Source organism: Psammomys obesus, unplaced genomic scaffold, assembly GCF_907164565.1.
Source record: "Psammomys obesus unplaced genomic scaffold, mPsaObe1.curated_primary_1811, whole genome shotgun sequence".
NCBI lineage: Eukaryota > Metazoa > Chordata > Mammalia > Rodentia > Muridae > Psammomys > Psammomys obesus.
The window spans coordinates 14,029,775-14,049,912 of record NW_026596085.1 but is presented as its reverse complement, the minus strand read 5'-3'; the positions used below and the strand labels follow the sequence as shown (position 1 = coordinate 14,049,912).

The following is a 20,138-nucleotide window of genomic DNA, read 5'->3' as shown; positions in this document are numbered from 1 at the left end:
TGCACCTGGTGGCACAGGTCTGTGATCCTAGCTACTTGAGAGGCTGAGACAGGAAGATCAAGAGCTGAATGCCAACTTGGGCCAGAGTGAGACCCTGTCCCACAAACAACAAAAGTTAAGAGAGGACTGAGGTGTCTGGCTCAGCAGTGGTTCGCTTGCCTAGCCTGAGAGAGGCCTTCATGCTAGGCACAAATAAAAATACATGAAGAGAGCCATAGTGCTCTGACCCCGAAGCTGGAAACCACTCCTGTTGCTGCTGCCTCTCTGAGTCCCCTTCCTGGGACACAGGAGGCCAAGGCATGGTGGAGGAGGACAAATGCTTGTGAGAGGTCACCTCCAGCGAACAGTGACTGAACACTTCTGGCTGTTTGTGCCTCTGATGCGACAGAATGCCCTCCCCCATCTCTGCACTGCCGTGTTCACAGCTCTTAGTGAGAGAGTCCAGCCGCCCTGCAGGGATGTGTTAGAGACAGAGCACAGGCCTCCTGGCTTCGGTCACAGGGAAAGGACGTTTGCCAAGTACGGGGGACAGCCAACCTCTCCGAGATGTTGGGACAGAGCATGTGATCAGATTCAGTGGGTTGCCTGGCTGTCAGCATGAACAGAGCTCCTTGAAAAAGAAAGCCCCAGATTTAAAAAAAAAAAAAAAAAAACAACTGTGGGGTTTGGGTTTGGGCCATGTTTGGCTTTCCAGCAAGAAATACCAGCTCCAAAGAGCCACCAGTACTTAGGGGCTCCATGTTGCAGATACCCACCCCCCGACCCCAGAAAGCTAGGGAGGCCCTCTACCCATGAAGACTCATCCTCACCGAGTCTGCAGAGGGTGCTGAAATATGGGTAGTGGGAGATCCCTGGGCCCCCACCAGCACTGCTGGCAGAGGCCACGGTCCCACAGGGCACAAACAATGAGTCAGGCTGAGGTGGAATGCCATTGAGCATGCTGAGATCTGCAGCTTGGAAGGGGAGCTCAGACCCTGCCCTGATCAAAAGCGAAGAAGATGGATTAGGACACTACAAATAGGCTAGAGCCCCCAGCCAGCCTTTGGGGGCCAGGAGGTATGTGTTCTGAGTGCTCGCAGAGCCAGAACAGCGTAGCCAAGTTGACAACCATAGCAAGCTACCACCTGCCTTGTGAGGGAGAGGGGGACCCAGGAAGGCATTGGCAGAGAAATTGCTTCCTTCAAATTCTGATTTCTGTGACTTCTGTTGCAGTTGGTTGATTGGCTTTTTTTTTTTTTTTTTTTTTTTTTTTTTTGCGTGACTGAGGGCCCACTGGTTTCTCTGTCCACAGAACCCACTCAAAGTCCATCCTCTGGCCTCCTACAACCAGCAGTGAACATGTGTGCTGGGCCTATGTTCCTGTCCTCTGGGAAGATGCTCGTAGCAATCAGAAGTCCTGGCTGTAAGGCTAAAGAGACAGCTCAGCAGCAAAAAGCACATGTCGCAGAGGACCCGAGTTTAGTTCCCAGCACCCACGCTGAACAGCTCACAACCATCTGTAGCTCTAGTGCTAGGAGATCTAACACCCTTTTCTGGCCTCCTCGGGCACTTGCATGCATGTGGCCCACAGACAGACAAACAAGCACACACACACACATATATAAATTAAAATATGATTTTTTAAACAGTTCTCATGGTGGGTTCATGCAAGTCTCTCTTCTCTCTGCCACCTCCATCACCATGTTTTGTATCCTGTGTAACAAAGCCTCACACTTCCTGGGGTTTAGCACGACAGTCCTGGATAATTTTATAGTCCTGGGGTTGGACCGTCTGCAGTGTGTGGGTCTCAGCCAATGCAGAATGCAGTCAGGTGTTAGGAGTGCCATGTTCCTTTCTGGAGCCTGAGAGTGAACACCTTTTTTGTTCAGCTTTCTGAAGCCACTTGCACTCCATGGCTCCTGGCTCCTTCTTCCATTTTCCAAACCAGCTGTGGCCAGTTGAGTCTTACATTTTGTCTTTCTGAAGTTGGCTTCTGCCTCCCTCCTCTACCTGAAAAGACTCTTCTGGACCCTTGCCCTAGCTACAGAACAGGGTCCTCTCCTATCTCACAGTCAGCTGCCGGGCAACCCACGCTCCCCCTATGGGAGGGACTCTTGGCTCTATTTCAGCTCAGGTTTGAGACACCAAGGCATGGACACCACCTAGAGGCACTGAGGAGAAAGCTGCAATGTGCTCCCTAGAGCAGTGTGAGGAACTGGTGAAGAGAAAGATGGGTCACTGACCACAGACAGGTCTGTCCCTGGGATGGGGGCTCTCACAGACCACAACAGCTTTTGTGGAGCAAAACTCAGACCAGGACTTGAAGGCAGAGAAGCTCTGCTCCTGGCAGTGAGGTGGAGGCTAAAAGATAGATGAGGCCGCATCCATTGGAATCTTCTGGAAGCATGCCGTTTGAACAGGGCGAATCAGGGTAATCTGGTCAGTTAGCTGTGAGAGGTGTGGAAACAAGATGGAGGCAAGAAGTCCCGAGCACCACTGCTGGTGTGGACTTCTTTGTTGCGATGGCTCAACCTGGAACTCAGAGCTTCCAGGCAACTAACTCTTGGGTGGGAAGCATTTCTGAGAAGCTGGGACAAACGAGCAGGGAGAGCATGTGCCTGAGATACAGGAGGAACTATGTGGGGGAACTAGAGTGCTCAGGAGAAGCAGGCCTGTCCCCAAGGGTGGATGTCATTGCAACTGGTTGTATCACAGGCATTTCTTTCAAGGACAGGCTCTTCTCCACTAACAAGGAGAAGAAATCTATTGGCTTCCCTTCCCCTTCTAGCATGAGTTGCCTACTGTCCTTTTTGTACTGGGGAAAGAACACAAGATCCCTATGTCAAACTGTAAGCTTCCGGGGGTGGGGGCGGTCACCTCGTAAGGAGATGATGGTTCCCGAACCACTCTGAGAATGTGGGCGTCTGCTAAACTGTAGTTAAAGAACCCTCCTTCAAAAGGACAGCTGTACCCAACTGTACCTTGGTCCTGGGCATCCTCAGGAGTGTCTACAGGGTGACCGGCAAGGGCACACATGCAGGTCAAAGCCTAGAACAGAGGAAGAAGCAGCGCAGACCAGCCCCATTGCATAGGCCACCCACACAAGCTCACATCCTGAGTTCACTTTAAATGCCTGCTCCAGGGCTGGCAAGATGGCTCAGCAGGTCACGACGGCCCCAGCCTGAGGACCCGAGCTAACCTCTCAGGACACACTCGGTAAAGGGGAGAACGGACTCCAGCAAGTCGGCCTCTGGCTTCCACACGTGCATCCTTGTAGGCATGCACACACCCATAAACAAAGAAAGCAATGTAATTTTTAAAATCTGCTCCAAGCAACGTGAGAGCTGCCTCAGCAGCCGGAGACATCTCAACGCCCTGCCCAGCGTGAGCCTTGACTTGACTGATTTTTGACAGGGAGGTAAGGAACACCCCCCAATGCTTCTTCCCCTGACATAGGCAAATGCCCATGCAGGTAGCATTGTCAGTCAAAAGCCTGCCTTCTAGAAAGTCACAGCCAGAGAAACAGCTGGAGCCAGAGATGAGAGGCAAACAATTCCTTTGGCAAAGCCGATTGGCAAGGATTGGGCGGCTGGGGAGAGGCCATAAGACCCCTGTGTCAAACTGGAAGCTTGGGGGGTGAGGGTCACCTCTTAGGGAGCCAGTGGTTCTCAAACCACTCTGAGAATGTGGGCATCTGCTTCCAAACTCAGGTTAAAGAACCTTCAAAAGGAGAGTAATTTCCCCCCGGGAAAGCGTAATCATAGGCCAGCTCTCTGCTCTCACAGTACTGAAGTTAAACTCACTCTGATCAGAGACGGGAAACCACTGACTCAAGAAAGTAAACTAAGATTAAAAGCACCCCCTTTGTATCCAGCAGAAGTAAATGAATCTTTCCTGAAAGAGAGAGCGATCCCAGTGAGGTCTCGACGAAGCGTGGTCTAACGTGAATTCAAAGAAAATGAGCTGGAGCGATGCCGTGGCAGTTAAGGGTGTTCGGGGCTCTTACAGAGCACTGGGTTTGGATCCCAGCCCCACAGAGTATCACACGACCATCTGTAATTCCAGTTTCGGGGGATCCAATGCCCTCTTCTGGCCCCTACAGACACCTTCACACGTGTTGCAGATACCTACACTCACACACACAAAATGAAATAAAAGAGAATAGGCCAAGTGTAGTGGCCCTAATCTTATCACTCAGGAGGCAGAGGCAGGTGGATCTCTGCGAGTTCAAGGCCAGCCTGGTCTACATATTGAGTTCCAGGACAATCAGAGCTGGAAAAGGTCTCAACATAGTGAGACCCTGATACAAAAATAAGTAAACAAATACATACATACATACATACATACGTACGTACGTACATACATACGTACATACATACATATAGATGATTTCAGTTGGAGTCAGTGTGATCTGCTGCATCTATAATTTCCTTCGTTTGTAAAATTAATTTTCTGTGTATGGGCGTGTTTGCCTGCATGTGTGCCTGTGTGTGCCTGGTGCACATGAAGTCGAGAAAAGGGCATTTGCTCTCCTAGGACTGGAGTTACAGGCCACTGTGAGCCCTGATGTGGGTGCTAGGAATTGAACCGGGGTCCTCTGGAGGAGCAGTCAGAGGTCCTGCTGCTGAACCATCTCTTCAGCCCCATCTAGTCTTTCTTAATTCGCCATAAAGCACTGGAAAGTTCCAAGGCTGGGAGCCCAAGGGGGACCTTGGCTCCCTGAGGTGCAGGAAGGCCTCAGGAAGGCATCCCATGGGAGGCAACAGAATGGCTTCTCTTGCTGAATGGCATAGTGAGCTGGAAGGGAGGGTACACTTGGCAATCCCTTGCAGGTCCCAGCTGTCTTCCAGAGAACCCCTGCAACACACAACTCCAGGCCTTGTCTTCATCTGGGCAGCTCCGAGATTCCTAGCTCAGCTCTCAGTAGCAGTTTCTGGAGGCCTCAGGCCACGTGACGGGAGCTGAACAGAGTAACTCTATCTACCAGGCAATCCGATGCTCTCCCTCTTCTGCCCTCCACAGGCGTCCACACATATATGGCAAACACACAGATGCACATGTACAACAAAATAGATCTTGTTAAATAATAAAAACAATTCTTTAAAAATGAAGAAGTAGTCCAATTTCATTCTCTATATATGTATATACATAATCTTTAATGTGTGTGTGTGTGTGTGTGTGTGTGTGTGTGTGTGTGTGTGTGTGTTCTAGGAAACATATACAGTAGTAGGTTTCTGTATATATTTTTGAAAGGTTTTTGGTGTCATTTATTCCTCCCCATACTTCCCAACCCAGTATAACACTTCCGGTCCCATTATTCTCCTTTAACCCTTTACATCAGTGCATTCTATTGCCCCTCTATTACACATCGCTCTCCATGGCTCCTTAGAAAGTTCCTGGCCTCTATTGATACTCCAAATGAAACACATGCATAACAGCTGAAGATTCCAAGCTAACAGCCATAGATGAGAGAAAACACGTGGCGTTTGTCTTTCTGGGTGTGAGTTACCTCATTCAGAACGATTGTTTCTGACTCCACTCGTTTATCTGCAAATTACACAATTTATTTTCTTCTTCATAGTTGTATAATATTCCATTGTATAAAGATAGCACATTTTCAGTATGCATTTATCATGATAGACCTATAGGCTGTTCCCATTTCCTGGCTATTGTGAGTAGAGAGGCAATGGACATAGATGAATAAGTATCTCTGAAGAAGGATGTGGAGTCCTTCGGGTATATGCCGGAGAGGGGATAGGTGAACCATATGGCAGGTCTGTTGTTAGCTTTCTGGGGGACCTCCACACTTGTTTCCATGGTGACTGCATCACCACCAGTTAATAAGTGTCCCTTTTCCCTGCATCCGTGCTAGCACTGTCGTTTCTTTTTCCCCATAGCCATGTTAGCATTTGCCAGCATTTCCCTTAACTTTCTAACTTGAATAAGACAAAACTTCAGAGCACCTTTGTATGGATTTCCCTGATGGCTGAGGATGCTCAACATTTAAAAAAGTGTTTCTTAGTAATTCATTCCTCGTCTTTTGAGAACTTTGTTTAACTCCTCCTCCTCTTCTTCTTTGAGACAAGGTTTTTCCATGTAGCTCTGGCTGGCCCAGAACTCACTCTGTAGACCAGGCTGGCCTTGAACTCACAAAGATCCACCTGCCTCTGCCTTCTGAGTGCTGGGATTAAAGGCATACACCAGCACTGCCCCATGAGAACTCTGTTTAATTCTATCCTCATTTAAACATTGCTTGTTTTCTTGTTTGAGATTTTTATCTTTTCATATATTCTAGATACTGACCTCTGTCAGACATCTAGCTGATAATGTTTTTTTTTTTGTTTGTTTGTTCATTTGTTTGCTTTCATTCTGTATCCTTTTCTATGCAGAATTATTTCAGTTTTATGAAGTGTTTATTCATCGTTGGCCTCCATGCCTGCACTAACTGGGGTCCTGTTCAGAAAATCCTTTTGTTGTGCCAATGAATTCAAGCATATTCTCTGCTATCTCCTCTCTCAGGGACAGGGTATTGTCTAAAGTTGAGGTCTGTGACCCATTCAGAGTTGCGTTTTGTGCAGGGTGAGAGGTAAGGACTCAGGACCCAGTTTCATTCTTCTATGTGGAGCTGCTTGGTTTGACCAACACCAGTTTCTCCTTGGAGACAAAACAAGCTCGGTGTGAGATCAAGCACAGCACAAGGAAACGCTGCACCAAGTAAGCTGTCTGAAGAACTTCATACTTTATTATGCATTCCCTATAAATAGAACCCCCAATTAGTGTTTGCACTGTCAGCTAGGAACTGCTAGCATAAGGATTTATGCAAAGCATAATACACACAGTAGCTTACTACTTCGAAAACAAGTGCAGTCCAGCTATGGAGAGAGAAAAAAAAAAAACCACAACTGGACTCTAAATTACACAGGATAGTGGCAAGACACCCCACCACTTGGAAATGTAAAACATTTAACTTAAAATGCTGCCATTGTGACACACAAAATAGCTATTATAAATGCGCAGGGATCTATTTCATGCCTTCCAAGCTCACATTTTAATGGTCAGACTTAACAATTCCAATTGTTACACATCAGAATCAAGTCTTAACCAATTCATAGGAAAGGAGCCTGTGCACATTTATTGATCAGTTCCTGTTCTTAATGGCTCCCCTGCAAGTCATACAGCAACAGGCCTCACTAGAAGCAAGAAATGCCACTGTCCCTCCTGCACAGCAGTTACTTGTTCCCGCCAAGCCTCAGTGCCCACGCCACTCATCCAGAGTGACAGAGTGACCTAAGCACCAGACAGCCCGTTATAAGCAGTTTCTTAGAGAAAAAAACCTCACAAATTAAATAGAAGAGCTTTTCAAGACAAATTACAAAACGCCATTAAAAACTACCTTCGATTCCACTCTCCATGTGTCTGGCAAAGTGACTTGCAGTGGCCTTCGGCCACCCTCGTGACTCCTGATTTGATGGCACAAGGATGCTACTACAGGCGTGCTTCACCAGCCTCCTGAAGCACACCGATAGCTAGGCTCTACAGTCTCAGGCTGGTTCTGAAACCCCAGGCGAGTTGTGTAGCCAACTGCTGAGATCATCTTAGGGGCTAGGAACTGTGTCAAGAAGTACGAGGGGCTTGAGAGACGACTCAGCAGCTAAGAGCACCTGCTGCTCTTGCTGAGGACCTGGGTTCCTTTCCCAGTGTCCACATGGCGGCTCACAACCATGCGAAACTCCAGTTTCAAGAGATCAGATGCCCTCTTCTGACCAGTGTGGGCAATGCACACACATGCTGACCGTACATAGAAGCAGGCAAAACAGCTCATACCCGTACAATAAAAATAAATAAATCAAAAGACAAAATGAAAAAAAAAAAAAACCTACTGCTGGAGGGATGGTCCAGCGGTTAAGAGCACTTGCTCCTCTTGTAGAAGGCCTGAGTTTGGTTCCCAGCACCTATGTCAGTGGCTCACAGGTGCCTGGGACTCAGCTCCAAGGAATCTGATGCCCTCTTCTGGTTTCCTCGGGCACTGCACTCATGTGCACACTCCCCCCACCCCCCGCCCATATACATTAACTTAAAAATAAAATAAATCTCTTTTTTAAAAAGTTCTGGGTTTGTTCTTTTTTTTTTTTGCTTTGTTTATCTCAAAGTACAATGTAATGTTGTTTTTGTGTGTGTGTGTCCCTTTAGTTCTCTTTTTATTTTATTCATCTAAAATTATTTCCCTTTTTATTTCAAATGATTTCCCCGTTCTCCCAATGTGCATTTTCCTTCTCGTTGGCTCATTTGTTTTCGAGCTCTGAATCATGCTGTCCTTTCACAGCCTCGTCATTTTCATGGTTTCCCTGGCTCCAGTTTCCACTGCGGGATGGCCTGTGTTTCCACTCTGTTCCACGTCTAGGCTGGCAGTCAGCTTGCTGCCTCTACTACCCACACAGGCTGTTTGCACTGGAATCTGTGAAGCCAAAAAAAAAAAAAAAAAAAAAAAAAAAAAAAAAAAAAAAACAATTGCAAGTTCCCTTTCCTGGAATTAGCTCCATTTCAGTTGCTCTTGGCCACATGTGGTTAGTCGGTATGTCTTACAGGACAGACTAGCTGTGGGACACTTCCGTAATTCTGGAAAGCTCTGTACAATGTGGTGTTGCTCTACAGAGTCTAAGGCTTCTCCTAAAAGAACTTTTACAGGGAGCCTGACTAATATCCTGAGTACAGTTCATTTCTACATGGGACGCTTCCTCTGTTCTCAGGGATCACAGGGACCATGAAGGCTTTGCTGGCCATGGCTACCTGTCACGTGTGTAGTCAAACACAACCCCACCCCTGATCTCCACTCCCCATTCGCTGTGGTTTTTTTTTTTCTTTTTTTTTTTTTTTTCATTCTTTCCTTTGTCATTCTCCCACACTCAAAAGGCTCTTATCCTGGAGATCTATCTTGTCTGCCACCTCCTCCTTACCTCTGGATGGCCCCATTCCTTTGCCTCTGTAGTCCCTGTTCTTCTTCCAGTAGACTCTTCTGGAGAATTGAGCAAGAAGGAATCCTCAGAAAAGAAATCATGCCTGGGCTCCTCTATGCCCAGACTGTCCGTATTGTCAGATCTTCTTGCATCTGGCTCCCGAAGCCACCAAGAACCACAGACCAGGAAGTTCCCTCCTCAGCTGGGTACAGGCTTCATGAAAGCTGCTCCTAGCACCTGGCTCTCAAGAGGCCACCGGCATCTTACTTTTTCATCCTTTCCATGCCCTAAACCTCCTCCGGCATCCTCTGCACAACCTCTCACTTCTCCCGCAGCTCGCTGCTGCAGCTCCCCAAGCCCCTTGCTCAGCTCCCCAAGGCCCTTCACTTCCTCCACCAGCACCTCACCACCCCTACGGGCTCCCCGACTCCATCCCTCTCTCCCTTGCATTGACTCGCTGGCCCCAGTCCCTCACCTCCCCTGGACTGTTAGGGTTCTCATCTCCCCTGCTCATGAGCTTATTCCTCAGCTCCCCGAGCCCATGCCACCCCCGAGACCCCAAAGATCCTGAAGATTGTCACCCCTCCGTGGTCTACCCTCCTTAGATGCCTTTCTAGGTTATAACCTCAAGGCTTACCAGAAGGCCTTCTCTCCAGTCTCCTGGCCCCCGTGAGTATGTGGTACATGGGTTACGCATGGGTTTTTCATCACTAGATCTTCATGGGCCAGATCTCCTGGTCATGAGCCTCTGTGCCTGGCTGCGTGGGGAGCTAAAAGGGTAGGAAAAAAGTAAGGAGACAACCACCGTCCTTCGAAGTAAAGAAACTAAGGCTCTGAAAGCTTACACGGATTTGTCAAGGTCACCTAGTGGGTGAAACTCAGCCTAGACAAGATCAGGGCCAGCAGTCTGTCCCCAAGTGGACACAGACAGAGGTACAAAAAAAAAAAAAAAAAAAAAAAAAAAAAAAGACCCCGCCGTATGGCCGCAAGTGTGCCGGAGCTTGGCAGCGTGCCGGTAGGGAGAAGGGTAAGGTATAGTAAGACCCCAATGGGCCAGGCCGGAGTGTGACTTCGCTTCCTGTGCTGTGCTACCACCCACCGCCACAACGTGGCGCACCCGTCAGCACCGAAGCCAGCATCCTACCCAACTGTTTCAGAACCTGACTCAGGGGAACTTGCAATTTACTTGGGCCGGCTCTCTCACCTGGCCCCTCTGCACTGGCTCACTACTCGCCAGCTCCAACCCCAGGCTGGCGGCTCAGGGCCTGTTTTCTGCTACCCCCGTGAGGCCTGGCAAGGTTGTACGGAAGAGCCTCTATCCCAGGGGCGGAGCCTCCAAGGGTCGCAGCCCGAGTGGGGGAGCAGAGTGGAGAGCCCAGAGCAGAACCCTCCACGTGTCACATCCATGTTTCTTCCATCCAAGAGTCCCGATAGCCCCTTGTCACGCTGTCACGGGAATAACCTAGAACAGGAGTGTATCTAACACAGCTGGGTTGGGGCTAGTTCCTGAAAAACGAGCTGTTACGTTGGTGAGACCGTTCACATCTGAGGACCTTTTTATTTTTTAAGGTAAGAAAATACGTGAATTAGGTTTCTAGATGACATCTGCCCATTTACTGGGCCCCTGCTCACCGAGTGCCTATAATGAGGAGAGGAATAGGCACTGTGCGAAGACGCCCATTCGGTGGCTTGGCACCATCAAGACTGCAGCACTGGCTGCCCAGGCTCCCTGGTCCCGACTCTTTCTTGGAGGCCCCGATCTCCCCCACAGGCTGCTGATGCTTACCTACTCGTTGGGAATGGAACGGGTACCGAGATCCCCAGCTGCCGTCTGCTTACAGAGGGCAGCTCACTACTGCACCTTACCGACGTGGGAACGAAGGTTCCGGGAAGTGGTTCTCAACCTGTGGGCCGCGACCCCTTTACAACCACAGAGATCCAGTATATAGATGTTTATATTATGATTTGTAACACTAGCTAAGTTAAGGTTATGAAGTAGTGACAAAATAATTTTATGGTTGGGGTCACTACAACATAAGGAACTGTAAGAAAGGGTTATAGCATTAGGAAGGTTGAGAACTACCGTTCTGAGGGTCTGGCTGGCCTCAAACTCTGAGAGATCCTTCTGCCTCTGCCTCCCAAGTGCTGAGATTAAAGGAATGTGCCCCCACCGCCCAGAAAGAATGAGTGAGATTTTCTTCCTCTTCTTTTCTTTTCCTTCCTTCCTTCCTTTTGGCTTTTTGAGACAGTGTCTCTTTGTGTAGCCCCTTCTGTCTGGAACTCACTCTGCAGACCAGGCTGGCCTCAAACTCTCAGAGATCCACTTGTCTCTGTCTCCTGATTGTCTTTTTGTAAGAACCAGACAGACAGCTGGGCAGTGGTGGCTCACAACTTTGATCCCCGCACTAAGGAGGCAGAGGCAGGTGGATCTCTGAGTTTGAGGCCAGCCTGGTCTACAGAATGAGTCCCAGGATAGCCAGGGCTATACAGAGAAGCCCTGTTTTGAACAGCCTGTCCCCAAAAGAAGAACAATGCAAATTAGACTGGAGCTGGCCCATAGGACCCCACTGGCCTTACTGCTGCTGTAAAGACCTTGTCTTCGAATGCAGTCGTGTTCTGAGGTCTAGCGGATTAGGACTTCAATATCCAGAGTTATGAAACACAGCCCAGACCATGATAACCCTTGGCAGGCAGTGAGGGGGGTCATGGTTGTGAGGAGCCTCTGAGTGGCTCCTCATGATGGGGGTCATGGTAGCCTCAAGCTCTCCTGGGGGCAGTATCTGTCCAAGTCTGTCTTCTAGAATGTACCTTATTGACCAGTTTTGTTCCCCACCAGGTAATGACTAGGAGTGGGCACCCAGTGGATGTTTGTGGACAGAAGGAGAGTGATTAGAGACCCTGGGAAGGCCCTAGAAGTCTGGCTCCATTGCTGGGCTCCTGTCTATCTCCTCATCCTGGCCACTCATGCAAAGAATGTTTCCTGGGCACCCCCTCTGTGTTATGCGAGGGCAGGGGGCTGTTGCAGTATCTGTTGGCTCCCTTCCAGATGGAGCGATGCTATGACCTCAGGAGGCTCAGAAGGCCCAGCAGCGCCTAGGCTCCCCTCCCCACCGCCACCAGTGCGCGAGGGCTGAGCCAGAAAACTTGAGATATGCTACAGGGATAAGACTAAGGAGGATTCTCCCCTGGGGTCAGGGGCTGAGGGAGGGACCTGTCTACAGAGGAACAGGAAGTCAGAGAGAGCAAGTGGAATGGAGGGGCAGGGCTTCCTGTAACACCCTGCACAGGGCACTTCTGCAGCTGCACTGGCCAGCTTCAGGATATCCTGTGTGATAATAAGGATCTGCCTGCCATGTCATCCTCATGAGAGTGTGAAGGAGCATGTGTCAGGGACTTACCTTTTTCTGCCTTAGTTACTTTTCTATTGCCTTGATGAGACATCATGACTAAGGCAACTTACAGACAAATGTTTAATTTGGGGCTCATATGGGTTAGTCCATGTCAGTCATGGTAGGCAGCAGGCACACATAGCGCTGGAGAAGTAGCTGGGAGCTTACCCCTTGAGACACAATCATGAGGCAAAGAGAAAGTCAGCTGGGAATGGCGTGGGCTTTTGAGACCTCAAACCCAGGGACACACCTCCTCCAGCAAAGCCACACCTCCTAATCCTCCCCAAACAGTGTCACCATCTGGAGACCAGGCGTTTAAACACAGGTGTCTATTCAGCCGTTCTCATTCAAACCGCCACACCTTCCATCCAGAGCCCACTCATATAAAACCAGCACCAATCATAAAACCATTCTCAGGGCGGACTCCTCCAAAGCAATCACACTGGTACACTGGGGATTAAGCTTGCAATTCAGCGACGTTGGGGACACATTTCAACTCTAGCAGCAACAGACACCTACACAAACACACTGAGCCTTTCCTTGTAGAAGCTGCCCGGCTAAGTTCCTCAGAGAGGGATAGGAATGACTCCTGAGAACTCTGGCTTCATGCGAAGCTAGAACCATTTTCTGACTCAGCTGGGCAAGGCAGGCTTTGCAGGGCTGAAACTTTAGAGTTAGCCTGGAAGGCTGGGTAGGGTTAGTGTGGTGACCCCTCCCTCTCCCCCACCAGGAGGATATGGCCTAGGCAATGGCCTGGAGGCAGGAAAGCAGAGCTTGTGTTTTGGGGGAAACCAGGGCCCCGTTTTGCTGGAGGACAAAGAGGAAGCAGGGAAAGCCAAGAGGTAGGAGGAACCAGCAAGATTGGCATGGTGTTGGGCCGGGATGCCACACAAAGGTGACTCAGAGGAGGTTCCTGCCCAAAGTAGCTCTCATCTTGCCAAGACCAAGCCCTGCGGGCAGCTTAGCAGGGCGCTTCACACTGCCAGCCAAGAGCCGTGGAATACACCCCACACGCACATGAGACCATTGCTTCTCATTCTTCAGAGAGAGCTCACCCACTGGCGCCCATCTGAGTGCCCGCCCCTGACCCTGATACAAAGGCCTGTCTGGAAGGTAGGCAATCCAGGGAGCTCCAGGAGTCCTTGAGCTGGGGTGCTTGAGACAAATGGTGGGGGCCATTTCTGGACTGAGAGGGTTGGAGGTGAGGCAGGCAAAGCATCAGGCGGGCACAAGCCTAAGGCTCTGGCTCCACCCTTTGACGCTGAGCTAGCTACGGTTGCCACCTACCCTGCAGATGGACTCCTAGGTCAGACCTCACAGGGTGCTGATGGTTGGTTCTCCAACCATGTTAGGGCCTGGGCTTCTGGAGGATGCTGTCTTTACCTGGTTCATCAGTTATCTTCCTGGGAGCCTGTCAACCCTTGTTTCTGAAAGGCGAATCCAAAGGGGAAGGTGTCTACTGGAGCATCTCATTTCCTGAGGGTAGTGGCGGGCATGCAGCAGGCTTCCTATCTCTAAGGTGACATTTAAAGGTGTGTGGAGCCATTCTTGGGTAGGTACTAAGTGGGGACTAAGAGAGGAGTTGCCCACTGCCCCTCCCGGAGCAGGTTTCATATCCTTTTCCCGGTGTGGAGCTGTGCTCTGAGTCCAGTCTGGGGAAGTATTTCTACTCCAAGTGCAGGTCACCATTGGCAGCAACTCCAGCACACCCGAGCGAGGCGACAGTGGCGTGCGTGCTTGTGCGCGGTTGAGTCCGTGGCTGCGACTGGCAGGAGGCCGCGCGTGCGCGTGGATACGCGCGGCGAGGACCCACGTGGGCCACCCAAACAAAGGCGGCGCCGCGTGATCGGGCGCGCGCGCGCGTGCGCGCGAGCCGAGCAGGGAGGGCGGGGAGGCGAGGGGAGGGGCGGGGCGGCGGCTGCGCAGGCCCGGCCGGGGGCGCGCAGACTCCGCGCAGCAGGACGTGAGCGCGCGACGCGGCACCGCCTCCGCGCTCGTGGCCGGCACCCGCGGGGCCGCGTTGTCCCCGCTCCCCGGTGCCGCTGGGCTCCCGGGAGAGCGGCAGGTGCAGCGGGGCCGGGTGGCCGGCCAGGGGGTCGCCGCAGCAGCGGGTGGATGAGAGTTGGCCCCGATCTCCCCACAGGGTAAGCGGCACGCGCGCGGACTCCCACACAGACCTGGAGACGCTCGCCACGGCCGTGGGGCTGCGACCCCGTGCGCTTTAATCGGTGGCCCACAGCGGTGACCCTCCCTTTGGGGACCAGCGCGGGCGCGCCCCGCACACACGCCCCCGGGGCGCGCGTCACGGCCGCCCCTAGCGTGCACCTCCGGCGCTGTGCGGGTCAGGGTCCTGGTGGGCGAGAAGCCAACGTCGACGGGACGCAGGGCCAAAACTAGGATGTGGGGCTGTCATTAGATGGGTTACCATGCCTAGGCCGCTCGCAGAGGGGGACAGGATGAGGGCGCAGCAAATGTCGTCCTACTGACCCACTCTTGGGGGTTGTATGTTTGGTGGTGGTGGTGGTGGTGGTGGTTGGAAAGGAGGTGGATCTCTCCAGGCTGGTGTGGTTCAAGAGATGACCCGGGGAAAAGTTGTGGACGCTTGTGTCTCTTTCCACACCCTGCTTTCTGTGTGTCAGTTTCTTTCATTTGGACAGTAGCCTGTGGGATTCTGGGGACAGTTGGCACCTGGGCTGGAGCTTAGGCCTATGTGTTTATACAACCGCTGAGGTGGGGTGCTGTGTGGCAGTCCCCAGCCCAAGACCTTATCTGTCTACAGCAGGGTCAGCACCTCTGAAGGGTGGAGAGGGGCCAATTTGAGTGTTGGTTCCCCTGACCCTACCTGTGGCCAGGGTGAGGAGCAGGCTCACAGGGCCAGAGACAGAAGCTGGTACACTAGGTAGGAGAGATTTCAGTTTGGGGGAGATCTTTTTCAGAGTGGGTTCCCTTCCTGCCTTGCTTTGTGTAGATTAGGGACAAAATTCAAGTTCTGAGTCTTCCCCAATCTCACTGAAGCCCAGCCAGGCAGAGGGGCTTGCTATAAGACCAAGCTCAGGAGGAGGGTCTGGTCCAGGTTTCAAATAGAGGGCAGTTGGAAGTTAGCTTTTTTCAAGTTCCTGTTCTGTGACATTGGGCAAGGCAGCAACCATCTCCTGCCTCAGTTTCCTCATCAGTGAGTGACTGATGAGGAAGATAAGGAGAAGATAAGAGGAGTGATGACATGGTATGTGTTCCATGCTGGCCAGACACACCCTGGGTCAAGAGTCAGACTAGGCTGTGCTGTCCTTTGCCTCTCGGATGGCCTTAGTGAACCTGCAGAGACCTGAAGAATCTTCTCCCATTCTGCCACTGCCCAAACTGTTCCCAGGCCCATCTGGACACTCACAGCCTGGCTCAGTGAGGGTGTTTTATTTATTATCCCATTCTAGGATGAAACTACAATCCACAGATCCTCTCTGGGATACCCCAACTGGGGGTCTCAGTCAGTATGCCTGCTCCTCCCTCCTCCCCAAGCTGCTTCTGGATGCAGCCCCAGCCTTTGCTGTGATAATGACTGCTGAGCTTAGAGGGCATATGGGCTAGGGACTGATGTCTGGAATGTTGGATGCCCAGAATCACATTCTTTGTGGACCATTATCTCCCTGCTCTGCTTGTTTTTCCTTGGCTAACCTGGGCCGATAGTAGGGAGCATGGGTGTCCCCATTGGTCCCAGAGATGTCTGTCTGTGTACATGTTTGGACTTAGTTCCTATAAACTGCCCGGGACAGTCTCAGAGTTGAGGTCTGTTTCTACACAGCCTGGGCACCTATTTATCCTGTGTGTCCTACCTGGGCAGGCAGAGGAGTTTTGCAGAAGGGCTCTCCCTAAGGAGGGACCAGTAATCTCTCTCCAAACCTCCTCCTGTGCCCTCTGTTATCTGTTATCCTGGCTCACCCGGAGTGGCGCCAGCAGACAGCGCAGTGGCCAATGCCAGCCGCGATGGCCTCTGCTGTCCTCATTCTTGCTGAGCTTCACCTTCACCACCTAGAAAGAGGAGAATGAGACCTGTTTCCTGAATCAACATTTCTGCCTCGCGATAGATAGTGCTCCACACAATGGAAAAGTGTCATTGAAGGCCCTAACACACTCTTGACAGGGCTGGCATGGCCCCAGCGTAGCTCTCTGTAAGGAGACCATTACAGCTGTTTAGAAACACCAGCTCCGGCTGTGCCAAATCTGGACAGAATTCATGTCTGGAGAATCAAAGGCTTAGTGCTCTGCTGTGGGATCCTTATGACTAATGTGCTGCTTGGCCCCTTCCTTCTCTGGGACACATGGAAGCCCTATCCAGTTCCCCAGGCTCTGGTAGGGTTTCTCTCTAGAAGCCCGATCTACTGAGCCTTTTACAGGATTGGGGTGTGTGTGTGTGCTCATTATGGGGTGAGGATGTTTGGGGCCATTTTCTCTTGGGAAGCTGGGCAGGTTCTCCTCCCGAGCACCCCCTGTCCTCTCTACTGTGGTGTTTGGTTTTCTCTGCATGTCAGGATAGGGACACATCGGGTCGGTGGCGGCAAAAACCTGTTGTTGGGCCACCTTGTCTGAGCTTCTGCATTCTTCCCTGCAAGGTAGACTTAGAAGTTGCCGCTGGCCCTGTTAGCAGCGAGAGGCGCTTCTGTGGCCCTCTGGTGTACGTGGCTGCTGGGACAGCTGCTGACCACTCTGCTGTGTGTCAAGAGTGGAGAGACAATAATCGTGAATCTAGGGAGATAAGATGGGAGCCTTGCAGAGTGAGTCAAAGGTGAATGCAGACTGACTTGCTGTGAGGTGGATCTTCTTTCCCTGGCCTCAGGTGGCCATTTCCAGGGAGGCCGCCACCCCAGGGCAGTTTGACCATAAATACGAGCTCTGGAAGGTTTGGTATGTGAGCTCTGTGAGCTGCCCGGGGGCTTTTTTGTGCCACTCATAGTGGCTTTGGGGCTGCTTTCTCCTTGGCTTTGCACATGTGGCTTCCTGCTTTTCTTCATTCTGTGCAGAACTAGAAAGGGGTGAAAGTCCTCAACCAGGTGTGGGCCAGCTCCAGGGAGGAGGCCTAGCCCAGCCCAGGTAGGTGGGTCCAGGGCTGTTGTACCAGGTCAGAGCCTGTGGCTGGTGAAGAAACACCTTATAAAGCAAAATCACGGCTATGGCAGACAGGGGTTTTCCTGATTGTGGAAAACTTTGTTCTTTTCTCCTGGGGTGTCTGCGTGTGGCCGGTACAGAAGGCCTGGGAGGGGACTTTCGGCTGTAAGTCACCACTAATAACATTTGACATCGACAGGCCATTGTTAAGACTGTTTGGTGTTTGAGTTATAACCAAGGTTGTGATTATGCTTAAGCCTGTGATTAAAGTCCCCTGTGATTATACAGGAAGACAGAAAGAATTGGCCTATCTAAAAAAAAAAAAATAGTAGTAGTAAGAGAAGTCATTCTACATGCCACAGGCTGTGCTGCGTGCCTCCCAGGAATCATCTCACCACATGCGCTTTTGCTAGTCACCAGGGGAGGAAACCGAGGCACAGAGAGGGAGTGGCACAGCTTGTTCAAGGGCTGGTTAGTTCGGTAGCAGAGCTAGGATTTGAACTTGGGTGATGGCTTGTGGCCACAGCAGCTCTAGGACTCCATGCTAATCCTCCTGTAAAGCTGAATCAAAAGGGCCCTGAGTTATTTCAAGGCACAGCAGTATCTCTCACAGGGCCTGGGTGACATTCTTCTGGGGAAGTTCTCGTGGTTTATGTTTATGACTACTGAAGGTCGGTTCTGTGGTAGGCTCCATCCCACAGGAAGGGTACCTCTAGTACAGAGAAGTTTGGGGGTTTCCCCATCATGCACTTGGCCTCCTTTCCTGTTTGTCACTCCTCCCATGGAGAGGGTAGGCATTTTCCAAAGTCATGGTCTCTTCACACCCATTCATCACCATGTCCCTCGTGTCGCACAGCCTATAGTGAGCTGTAGTGGCACCGAGTGGGCATCGTGCTCTGTCTTCTCTGGGTCGTTTGGCAGTTATTACCACCGGGACCCTAGTTTAGAGTCCATCCATAGTTGAGCAAGGCTGTGTGGCCTGAAGGGGCCAAGTGCTCTGACAGTTGCTCCGGGGAGAGAATTTGTTCTTTTTAAGCATCTTTGTTGACGTGTAACTCACATACCACACTACACACCCTTTGTGGATATAATTTACTGCTTTCTAACCCGTTCGCTGTAATGTAGAGGCGAGGACAGGATAACCGGCACTCCACTGCCTCTCTCCCAGCTGAGGCCACCTTGCCAGTTTAGCTGTGGATTCGCCTCTTCCGGACGCTTAATGCACCTGTACTCACACTGTGGGTGGCTTTTGTGTCAGCTCCCTTGTGCACTGTGGATGTGTGATGGTGGCAATTGTGTGATACTGGTCTTGCCTCCCTCTCCACTCCGCCCCCTGGGCCAACACTCTGTTTTATCTCTAACATTTGAGGCTGGTGTGGTTCGGTTGTTACTGTTTGTACACTGGTATCCATTCATTTAGAAAGTTTTAAACTATGTTTAGTTATGTTTGTATTTTGTGGGTACAAGATACCGTAGCACACATGGAGAGGCCAGAGGACAACTTTTGGGAGTCTGTCCTCTCCTTCTACCGTGTGGGTCTCCGTCCCTAGGGATGGATGGAACTCAGGCCATCAGGTTAGATGGCAAGCTTGCCAGCCCCATACATGGTTATTGATGAAGTCCTTTGCTTGACAGGTTGTCTTCGTTTTTTTGCCTCATGTCCTTGTTTTTTGTCCCAGGACCCCATGAGGTCCCACATATGTCCTCTTGTCACATCCCCTTAGGCTCCTTTTGGCTTTGACCCTGTCTCGGACTTTGATTGACTCCCTGAAGAGTTTGGTGGGCTTCAGGGCCCCAAGTTGTGAGTCTGTGTATCACTTGGGAATCCTCTCTTGAAATTTAGATGAGTTATCTGGGTCTGGTGGTGCATTCCTTTAATCCCAGCACTCAGGGAGGCAGAGGTAGGGGGGTTGATGTGAGTTTGATGAGGCCAGCCTGGTCTACAAAGCAAGTCCAGGACAGCCAAGGCTACACAGAGAAACCCTGTCATGGGAAAAAAAAAAAAAAGAAAGAAATTTAGGCGTTTTTGTCATGATGAGTCTGGGTGATGGGTTTGGGGAGGGCCGCAGCATTCTTGATGTCTGGGTTCTGTCTTTCAGTATGACTCAGGCCCAGGTATAGTTGTTAAGGGCTCACTCTGTCAAGGCCCTCCCTGCCATACTCTTTAGAAGGAATTCACAGTGCATCCTACAACAGACAGAAGGAAAGGGGTTCTGTGCTACTCCCTGAAGGGCCGAGTACCTGAATTATTTTGGATTCTGTGTGGATAGGGGAATTGTCACTTCTTCATGCAGCCACTTATTAATCATTGATTTCTATTTGTGTGGATTTATATTTTACACTGTGTGATTCCGCTCGACTTACTTCCTTGCTCTGTTCTTTTGCTATTATCTCTGGGTCCCGTGGACACCACAACCCCATGAGAGCCTGAGCCCTTCACTGCTGTTTGGCCCATAGAATGCACCAGGTTCAGCCCTAGAGTCTGCCCATTCTATAGGGATCCCAGGTTCCTTTTCTGGAGACCAGTATCAAAAACCCAGATCTAGAGGTTGCTGTTTGCTGCTGGGTTTGGTTGATTCTAGACCCCCCTCAGATGGAGGAACAGGAGGGGCATGTATGAACTCTGACCCCTGGGAACTTGACTCTGTCCATGACCACGTCCATGCATGGCCATCTGCGTCTACAACAAGGGAGGTATGCTCCTGGATGACCAGCTTCA

The 20,138-nt window shown here is 50.9% G+C and overlaps 1 protein-coding gene across 1 annotated transcript in view; it reads left to right on the top strand.

Moving 5' to 3' along the window:
• The first annotated feature begins 14,278 nt into the window (after positions 1 to 14,278).
• Gramd4 (GRAM domain containing 4) overlaps positions 14,279 to 20,138 on the top strand; it is a 76,051-nt gene continuing 70,191 nt past the window's right edge. The window contains exon 1 of the mRNA XM_055627092.1: positions 14,279 to 14,466. Coding sequence (XP_055483067.1) covers positions 14,438 to 14,466 — 29 coding nt within the window. The 5' untranslated portion in view covers positions 14,279 to 14,437. The remainder of the gene's footprint in view (positions 14,467 to 20,138) is intronic.